General features: G+C 35.1%; 1 protein-coding gene across 1 annotated transcript; it reads left to right on the top strand.

Annotated features, from left to right (window-relative positions):
- Positions 1 to 3503: 3503 nt before the first annotated feature.
- On the top strand, positions 3504 to 11067 carry LOC117342274 (OTU domain-containing protein 1-like). Its single transcript, XM_033904362.1, has 2 exons — positions 3504 to 3632; positions 6143 to 11067. The coding sequence occupies exon 2, from the start codon at positions 6201 to 6203 to the stop codon at positions 6936 to 6938; it is 738 nt and encodes a 245-aa protein (XP_033760253.1). The 5' UTR covers positions 3504 to 3632; positions 6143 to 6200; the 3' UTR covers positions 6939 to 11067.
- The last annotated feature ends 183 nt before the right edge of the window (positions 11068 to 11250 follow it).

Here is an 11250-nt window from a genome sequence, read left to right as displayed (position 1 = left end):
CCCGAAAAAAAAAATCGCCGTTTAAATTGAAATTAAATGAATGTTATTGCATAAACAATACACAAAAGGATTGAACACAAGGTATCACAACTTATCAATGTCCTCTCCATAAAGAAATGGTTTTAGCCAAAAAGGGATTTTTTGTGTTTTGTCACAAGAAACATCAATTTAAGCTTATTAACTGTTTTATATTACATGGCCCTGATCAACGACCATAGTTTGATAGACGATTTTACCTGCCATTCAGTATGGCCACGTTTATACATTAAGTATCTTTCCAGACTTTCAATGGGATATTGATTAACACATCGGCCCATTTATTGATGACAAACAGGTGCATTGATTTCTGAAGTGTGATTTTGATCATTTGTATCGGAACAAATAGAGTGTCCCTGAATTCCAAAACCACGCCACGAAATATATTTCTTTGACAATAACGAAAACCACTAAAACGCATCGGGAATATTAAACCACAGGCGTCTGGTTTCGGTTAGCCCCTACTATAGTCGGAGAAGGGGCTAATATTATTTTTAATACTAACCAGACGCCTGTGATTACACCGACTATTTAAAGCTTTCAATCTAAAGGGTTCGATGTTATATACAATGCTACTTCCTTGAACATGATACGATTTGATTTAATCAGCTACTCAAAGGCGGTTCTAGTGAGATTTATTTGAATTACTTATTTTTAGCTCATCGGTTGCGAGTAACCGTTAGCTAATGCAGTACCCATGGCGTCGGCGTCCGGCCCGAAAACTTTAAACATTTTAAGTTTTGGAAAGCTTTTAAATCTAAAAGTAGACGCCTCACAATTTTGTTTATACATTCATTAGAGGACTAGAAGTGATGTTATGGCAAAATCAAACATAACAAAAAAATGTGATTTTTTCCGCATTTTACCATTTTGTGGACTTAACTTTTTCGGCACCGAAACCCAATTTATAGTTTTTTATGGCAAGTTTTTGGAAAGCTTGTAAGTCCTAAAGTATATTTATTTGGTTTATACATCCATTAGAGGTCTAGGAGCGATATCATGTGACATACAATTTCAAAATGGCATGCTTATACAGTACATACATAAAAAATGAATACATAGTGTGATTGCTGCCGCAGGTAATTTTCGCAATCACCGATTGCACTTTTTCTTTTTACAGAAAAAGAAGAAAATAAAATTCGATGATCGTTCAGACACGTGGCACCCAATATTAAGTTCAACTACACCTAGATATAGACATATACAAACTCCCAGATCTTACGAAACCAATTGATTATATGTATACCACATCCGGATGAACAAAGAGGGGAAAATATCGAGTTGTCACAGTTTTGACATCTCGACCTTTAAACTAGTACGGCCAGAATAATAACAATTTCCACAATAGGACTTCGTGTTTAACACAGTTGTTTCATCAAATCAATTTTAATTTCTTGATTTCCATATGCAACAGATTAAATGAGTACAGTCCATTTATATGTAAGATGGCGGAGAACATCGAGTAGAATACAATTGAGTGACCTCATAGCAATGTTGTCAACGTCCAAAAGAAAATATATAACCATTGTCATTGGCTTAAAGCTGGAATATATGAGTACTGTTAGAAGTAGTCTGGATTAAATTCTAAGGTTTTCAATTATTTTACCTTTTTTGTCTGTAATAAACAGCATTAATTCATAGACGGACCACAAGCGTTTGTTTCTGGTTAGTATTTACAGAAACAAAATATTATTTCCTACTCCTACTATGATACTAACTAGAACAGACGCCTGTGGACGCGGTGGCCGAGTGGTTAAGGTGTCCCGACACTTTATCGCTAGCCCTCCACCTCTGGGTTGCGAGTTCGAAACCTACGTTTGGCAGTTGCCAGGTACTGACCGTAGGCTGGTGTGTTTTTTCTCCGGGTACAACGGCTTTCCTCCACCTCTAAATCCTTAAATGACCCTGGCTGTAAAGAGGGCTGTTAATAGGACGTTAACTTGGCAAAATAAGCCAAACCAACTGTGGACCGGCGGACGACGGAGGTGACAGGGTTTGAACTGGACACACAAAAATAAAATGGTTTCCATCTTTGACGTCATCACTATTGAAAAGCGGAGACTGCCTTTGAGCTCTAAGTAATATGATACCTACATGCTCCTGTGCTTGATGTATCTGATTATCACCTGTACTTAATGACGTATTTATTTAGTGACGTCACGAGGTAGAACTGCCTATCGTTATAATGATCTGCGATATCCATAGAACCTACATTTAGAGGAGTTTTCTAAATTGTTTCTATCTTCTTGGATAAAAGTATCTTTCACGTGTTGGTTGTATAAGAATACAAAATGTTTTTCATTAGACACAGACTGGGCCATCTATAAAAGCATCATAGGAGCCAATGCTGGTACTCGAAGTCGGAACCTCCGAAATAACGGCGGACGTTGCTGCTAGGCCACCACCGCTCACAACCCAGTCAAGAACGTTCTGCTACATTCCTCTCTCCTTCAACAAAAGTCATCGACCCCGAAGACACACACGAGACCCTATACCACCTCCGTGGGTATTTAGTTTGGGCGCCAAATACAACAGGAGAGGAAAAACACAACGATCAGACCGGGACTTGAACCCGGAACCTCCGACTTCTAGATGGGCGCTCTATCCATTTGAATTTCCTGGCTATATGTAAAGCTACCGGCGTTCGGCCTGTCAAAGTTCGGCTAGACAAAGTCAGTTAGTTGGGTTTTTTTTTTTTTTTTTTTTGCTAGACAAAGTCAGTTAGTTAGTTTGGTTGTTGTTGTTGTTTTTTTTTGTTTTGTTTTTTTGTCATTTTTTCTTTAAGATTTATTTCGACCAGCTAACCACAACAAGATTTCAAAATGTCAATAAATAGACTTATTAACAGACGCTTTTACTCCTTCTGAACTTCTTTCGATAAATGCAAGTGAACTTTTCAAGTTGTGTTGCAGGACCAAATCCCAAGACTTCACAAACATATAGTTAAGTAAAAGTGATGTAAGTATCGAATTATGACAACCTAGTTTACAGTTGAACGATTCCTTAACTTTCTGTTGAATAAAAAATAAATAAACAAGGTTTTCTATGTCTGTATGCATTCTTTATTCGGCATATACATATACATATTTTTTTTCTTCATTGTATTGGATCTATATAAGTAATGTCTAAACGAGTCATGCCTCAAAAGGTATACTATCAATTTTTGCGTATTAATTATGTATAATTCATTGTTATCGAATTCATTTAAACAACAAGCCTGTGTATCATTGTTCTTTAAGCCAATTTGTATACGGTATTGTATTCGCCTCTCAGTGTGGCATCATCTGAATGGGAGATCAATATCTACGGCGAGGTCTCGCTGATCTAGGAAGTATATTTAGACGGTGACCTATATATCGCGTGACTTTACCTATACAGGTAAATATGATTGACAGGTCTAAACGTGCATAGTATACCTACATATATATATACCCATGGCCATTGTAGCTTCTTTTTTTACCTATTAGAGCTGCACTGCGCATGCCCCCGGAAGTGGCGACCATTACAGGTAATGTCAACATTCTGTGAAAACATTCCGTCATTTTACCGGACTTGTCAGTGTGCGGTTGTGAGATAAACAGCGGTAGGCTATTAGGGTAAGTTGTGTTAGCATTAGTAAACCGAGTTTATTTCACATCAGGCTTTCATAGCGGACGTTAGGGAGATGTGTGTGAACATTTTGATGACGATCCAAGTGACAGCGACTCAAGCGGTGTCCAGCTGATGCATGATCCCTGTGCATATATATATAGATGACTTGTAAACTCCGAAACATATGTCTATATTATAGATTGTTTACGTGAACATTAAGAGCTAGATATTTTTTTATGTTAAAAGGAACATTGTTAGTCTGGACACTGGACACTTTGGTTTGTGTGTACAGTAGATCTAGATCCTTGTTAACGTTGGTCTGGACACTTTGGTTTGTGTGTACAGTAGAACCTTGTTAGTCCGGACACTTTGGTTCGTGTGTACAGTAGAACCTTGTTAGTGTGGACACCTTAGTTTGTATGTAGAGTAAAAACTTGTTAGTCTGGACACTTTGATTTGTGTGTACAGTAAAACATTGTTAGTGTGGACACTTTGGTTTGTGTGTACAGTAGAACCTTGTTAGTGTGGACACTTTGATTTGTGTGTACAGTAAAACATTGTTAGTGTGGACACTTTGATTTGTGTGTACAGTAAAACATTGTTAGTGTGGACGCTTTGGTTTGTGTGTACAGTAAAACATTGTTAGTGTGGACACTTTGGTTTGTGTGTACAGTATAGAACCTTGTTAGTCAGGACACTTTGGTTTGTGTGTACAGTAGAACCTTGTTAGTGTGGACACTTTGGTTTGTGTGTACAGTAGAACCTTGTTAGTCTGGACACATTGGTTTGTGTGTACAGTAAAACATTGTTAGTGTGGACACTTTGGTTTGTGTGTACAGTAAAACATTGTTAGTGTGGACACTTTGGTTTGTGTGTACAGTAAAACATTGTTAGTGTGGACACTTTGGTTTGTGTGTACAGTAGAACCTTGTTAGTCAGGACACTTTGGTTTGTGTGTACAGTAGAACCTTGTTAGTGTGGACACTTTGGTTTGTGTGTACAGTAGAACCTTGTTAGTCTGGACACTTTGGTTCGCGTGTACAGTAGAACCTTGTTAGTGTGGACACTTTGGTTTGTGTGTACAGTAGACCGTTGTTAGTGTGGACACTTTGGTTCGTGTGTACAGTAGAACCTTGATAGTCTGGACACTTTGGTTTGTGTACAGTAGAACCTTGTTAGTGTGGACACTTTGGTTTGTGTGTACAGTAGAACGTTGTTAGTGTGGACACTTTGGTTTGTGTGTACAGTAGAACGTTGTTAGTGTGGACACTTTGGTTCGCATGTACAGTAGAACCTTGTTAGTGTGGACACCTTAGTTTGTATGTAGAGTAAAAACTTGTTAGTGTGGACACTTTGGTTTGTGTATAGTAGAACCTTGTTAGTGTGGACACTTTGGTTTGTGTGTACAGTAGAACCTTGTTAGTGTGGACACTTTGGTTTGTGTGTACAGTAGAACCTTGTTAGTCTGGACACTTTGGTTTGTGTGTACAGTAGAACCTTGTTAGTGTGGACACTTTGGTTTGTGTATAGTAGAACCTTGTTAGTGTGGACACTTTGGTTTGTGTATAGTAGAACCTTGTTAGTGTGGACACTTTGGTTTGCATGTAGAGTAAAAACTTGTTAGTCTGGACACTTTGGTTTGTGTGTACAGTAGAACCTTGTTAGTCTGGACACTTTGTTTTGTGTGTACAGTAAAACCTTGTTACAAAAATGTAGTCTGGACACTTTGTTTTGTGTTTTCAGTAAAACCTTGTTAGTCCAGACACTTGGTTTGTGTGTACAGTGAAACCTTGTTAGTGTGGACACTTTGGTTTGTGTGTACAGTAGAACCTTGTTAGTCCAGACACTTTGGTTTGTGTGTACAGTAGAACCTTGTTAGTCTGGACACTTTGTTTTGTGTGTACAGTAAAACCTTGTTAGTCTGGACACTTTGTTTTGTGTGTACAGTAGAACCTTGTTAGTCTGGACACTTTGTTCTGTGTGTACAGTGAAACCTTGTTAGTCTGGACACTTTGTTTTGTGTGTACAGTAAAACCTTGTTAGTCTGGACACTTTGTTTTGTGTGTACAATAGAACCTTGTTAGTCTGGACACTTTGTTCTGTGTGTACAGTGAAACCTTGTTAGTCTGGACACTTTGGTTTGTGTGTACAGTAGAACCTTGTTAGTCTGGACACTTTGTTTTGTGTGTACAGTGAAACCTTGTTAGTCTGGACACTTTGTTTTGTGTGTACAATAGAACCTTGTTAGCCTGGACACTTTGTTTTGTGTGTACAGTAGAACGTTGTTAGCCTGGACACTTTGTTTGTATATAAATCAGTTACTCCAACAATGTTAAAGGTTTTACACGACGAGATACTATTGACAGGCACCGTGTAACAGTCGGCAAATTCATATCCGATAGAAAAAGAGCCGACCAGCGGCCTCTTATGTTATAGGAGTAATAAATCAGTATTCTTTCTTTTACACTTAATTAATAAATGTGATCTATATATAATAAACTATTCCCTGTTTCAGATTTAAACTCCAGGATGTACGACTGTTTAGCCCAGGAAAATCTATGACCTAACCAATCATGAGTTGGAGGGATCCTCGCCGTCCAAGAAAAGGACCGATCGTAGATTTTGATCGTCCTTTTGATCCCGAAGTAGCAAAGGCGTCTGTAGCTCAGAAAACTCCGCGGCAGGAGGAACCACCAAAAGAGGAAGATTTGGGAAATAAAAAACAGTTCTACCCAGTGAGCAAACACTGGCAAAAAGAAAAAGCCGATATGTTTAAAATTGATGTGAAAACTTATTTTAAGTATGGTCCTCGAAAATCTTTTTATGACAAATCACCTCCAAAGCAAACAATTCCTATCCGAGCAGACGGTAATTGTTTCTTTCGTGCAATCAGCGCAATCATCACAGGCAGTGAAAGCGACCATTTGCGTGTGCGTGAGTTAATTACGAAACATATTAGCGATCACCCTGATATGTACCGTACGTTTCTCATGAGTCGAGGTGGAATGAGCGAATACCTCACCAACATGAGACGACCTAAGGAATGGGCGACCGACGTCGAGATTCTAGCTACGGCAACAATGCTCAAGTCCGTTGTGGAAGTATTTTTTCCGTGTAGGATTAAAGGAACCACGGAATACCGATGGCAGACATTCAAACCCCTAGATAACCTTGACATTAGTCATCCCGCCATTTACATCTGTAACAAGAATGAACACTTTGAACCGGTGTTGGACATCGACCCAACTATTGGAACATCTCGGGAAAGACCGAGGAATTTCCGGGGGGCAGCACACGGTTTAGATTACTGATATTTTTATTTAATTATGAATTGCTTTTAGCATTTGCGTTTCACATTCACAGACTGGACACTGGTTACTGGTATAAAGCGTCTTGTTGACTGTGGTCTTAAAGATCGTAACTAGTGACTGCGATTATTTTAGATTCACAGTTGCATTATCTGATAAAGTCTATAAATTCCTATATTGCCTGAAATGCCACCTCTATATTACAAAACCTGCCTATTAAGTTCATAATTTTGCTCCAAGTATAACACAGTGGTATATGAACCTTTATATAAAGGTCACCTGCTTATAAAGGCCACTTTAATTTAGTCCCTTGTTCTTAGAGATCATTTTGTTCTGACACTCTTCCAAATTTTATGAAAGGAAATGAACGAAAATAATTTTCAATGATTTAATTTGCGATTTTGTTGGATCCTATGATAGCCTGTTGTTTAAAACTGACAGGAATATACTGAGTCTATTTTACAATAATATGTGAAACAAGTACTAGTTATACCAGCTGATTATATAAATCACTTTAGTTGGCCTCGATAGAAGTGCGTGAGTTCGAGGTTTTTTTTTTTGAGAAAACCTGCATGGTCGACCAGGTGACACCTATACATTTCACATTCGATCAAGGAATCAAACCCTGGTCGCCTAGGTCGAAGTCAAATGTGTTACCACCAAACTTATTATAGGAGGTCTTAAAGAAGGTTAGATCAAAATCAGCCCACAAAAACTAGTACAGTATACGTATTTATCCCAAATAAGCTCCCTCGAGCTCCCCTAGTGTAAAAGTTACTACCGTATATATCCTCAAATAAGCCCCCTCCCCTGGTGTAAAAATTTAGTGCTATATGTAATTATCCTTAAGTAAGGTCCATACCCAAGTGTAAAAGTTAAGTACCGTATTTATTGTCAAATAAGCCCCTAGTGTAAAAGTTTAGTACCATATTTATCATCAAATAAGCCCCCTCCCCCATTAGTGCTAAATTTTAATATTTTTTTGTGGAGAGCTTATTTGCATACTACTTTTGGCTAATTATTTTTGAATTGATGTTTCTACAAAAATATTATCATATTTGTGTGACAGGGACTTGTTTGTGGAATAGGGGCTTATTTGTGTGGCATTTGGCTTATATACAGATAATTTGGATAAATAGTACATACTGTGCTTTCAAAATGATAATGGTGATAAAAAAAATATATGTATTCTTATCATGGGACATGAAAATTCCTTGTAAACAGCCAAATAACAGGTCATATTTGTCAGCTTTTACCTCCCTTTCATCAAAAAAATATCAGAGAATCATGTTTGTATTAACAGTTTCCTGTACTTGATATACTGTCTGACTTTTATTCGTCGGTTATATCGTAACTGAAATACTGGTATTTGTTGTCAGATTTTTGTTGTGCTTGCTTTGTTAGGACTCTTAAATGCTGTTGGATTTTAATTGGAAGGTTTGATATATGAAATGATGTGGTTTATAATTTTGGCTGTTTCTATTTCTGTATATTTTTTTTGAAGTTTCCTTTTTTTTTTCTTTTTTTTTTCTTTTTTTTGTCATTCTTGTATATATATTGTATATGAAATTTCAAGTGATAATTTGTTACATTGATGCAGGTGATTTTGAATGCGATGACATTGTACCAAACAATGTTGACAATTTTGTAGGAAAAAAAGAAAGCTGATTTGTGTGTTTGCAGAATATTTACACGGTATGTTAATCATTCTGAGGTTTACTAATCATTTTTATATTGTTTGGGTTTTTTTTTTCTGCTGTGGTTGTCCCTTATTGGTACTAGCGTAAAGCTTGACTGCTGGTGTACATTCCATCATTCATACCTGTATGACTCCACTATAATTTCTCCGTCCATTTCAAAACATTTTTCCAGGCATACCTCTGGTATTATTTCACCTCAAATATATCGCTTGTTTGGCAAATTCATTTTGTGATGTTGGAGTGTCAGTTCTAAAAGTAGATCAGTGTGACCTATATAATGAACTCTGACCTATGACCTCTTTAGTATTGTGAAATTAATTTTTTTTAGAAATAATTATTTTAATAAAACACACCTTGATTAAAGGTTTCCTTTTCTAGTCTTAGTAACAATAATTTTTGCCAATAATTTGCCATGAAGCTTTAATTCAAATTTTAAAATGCAACAATTTCATTCTAGCTTTAATCATTTTTTTTTTAATTATTTCATAACAATTGTAAATTAACACCATAATTTTTGAAAACAAAAAATCATATCAAAAATACAAGCTTTAAAATAAGGGTTTTAAGGAACTAGTTGTGAAGCAGCTGATTATTGTTGATACGTAATGGCTATATTTATACAATGTATGCTGATTGTTAAAATAGTGAACCCATAGGAATGTGATTTTTTTATCATCAATGTTAACATTGTTGTCTATATATACAATACAATACAATGCAGTACAATACAATACAATATAATACAATACTCTTTATTTAATGTCGTATATATGATACAAATAACATTAGCTCATCATGAGAGCTATTATCGCGACAACTCAATCTTGTATAAATTTACTAGTAAGACTAATGTACTCAGAAAATACTTTTAACTCTGAAAATTGAATTTTTGTTTCAGCATTGCAAATCATTAAGATATCTTTAAAATGTGTCGATTTGCAAAAAAATAAATAAATAGACAAATAAATAGAGTTAAATAAACAAAATAATTCGAAAAACATCTATTAATTCTATCTTCCTTTTCTAATGTTCTGTGAATTTTTCAATTGTGAAAGTACACGTCTAGTATTATTTTTAATTGCAATAATGAGCATTTTGTACATACATCTTCACGGTATGTTTTCTTTATTTCAAGCTGCCCTTCAATGATAATAGCTGTTTGATAGGACGTAACACATGTAAATAACCAGTCGTTCTAAGGGAGATAACTCACATTATCTTTTCTATACCCTGTTATAGACTTTACTAAAACATTTACAGAATAATTAACACAAGTAAAATATGATCACCATAACAACACAAACCTGTCTGCACACTAGTACTATTCCAAATTATTCTGACTTTGTATCGACATTTTTATATCAATTTGGTGTTGATACACGACTCTAAAGTGATTTTTAAAAAAAAGTTGGATAAAACGTCAGAATAATTTGAATTATCGGCGCACATGTAGACATCATTATAATACTGTTGTATTTTGAGGTTATTTCTTGCCTATTTTGATCAAATTTATAAATTATCCTTGACCTTGCGGCCTGCTTTAGTCCACACCATATGAGGTTGCCTAATGGAGGAATATATAAATACCCCTGCCAATGGAAAACCAGTTTGCTTCAAGAAGATTCTATTTCTTTTTCATTTATTGCCTGTGAGGTGCCTTGCTATTATATTAAGTAAACTGGTTTGCTTTCCATTATTATTGTAAGAGGGATTTGTAACTAGTTACATATTTTGTTTACTCTTGATATAAGAGGCCACATAGTGTGAAAGAATATCTTTTTTTGTTATTTTGTTTATGAAATTTGATTGTAACATGATTTTATTGAAAATTTAACATGATCAAAAATATTTTTATTGTTTCTATGAAGTTACTGAAGTTTACAATTTTGAAAAATTATATAAAGTTAATAAATTCACTATGTCATATCATGCCACCTACAAATAAATATCCTTTAATTCAATTTGCAAACTAATGGATTATATAATTATACTTTGTAGCAAGAAACTATTAATTTACCCGACAGTATTTAAAAATTTGTAGATGTTGTTTTAATGATAAAGATCCGTCCATTTAATGTTTTATTGTTGATAATGTTTTATTGTATTTTTCATCCGTCCATATTATGTTGACATAGACTGATTATTCATATTCCCTATTTCACTCTCGGATACACCGCACCCCACAACCTAACAATGTTCTGGATTTCCATAAAATATCTACTATCAGTATTTATAATCGAGATCCTTTTCGTCTGTTTTATTTCCACCGAAGAAGGAGTGATTATTTTCATATATATTCCCAAGGTGTCAAGTGAAATATTATTACATAAATATATTGATGAGAAATTATTGAGCACACTGTAATTTAGAAATTTTCTTTGTGAAAAATTTGAAAATTATTTTTCATTTACAAACAAAAGAATATTAAACCTGTTTTGATTTAATAGAATGAAATTGGTAAATTTGAAAATTATTTCTCAATTACAAACAAAAGAATATGAAACCTGTTTTAATTTAATAGAATGAAATTGGTAAATTTGAAAATTATTTTTCATTTACAAACAAAAGAATATTAAACCTGTTTTGATTTAATAAAATGAAATTGGTCAGATGAG

This window comes from Pecten maximus, chromosome 14 (genome assembly GCF_902652985.1).
Source record: "Pecten maximus chromosome 14, xPecMax1.1, whole genome shotgun sequence".
Classification (NCBI taxonomy): domain Eukaryota; kingdom Metazoa; phylum Mollusca; class Bivalvia; order Pectinida; family Pectinidae; genus Pecten; species Pecten maximus.
This window is presented reverse-complemented; position numbering and strand designations above follow the sequence as displayed.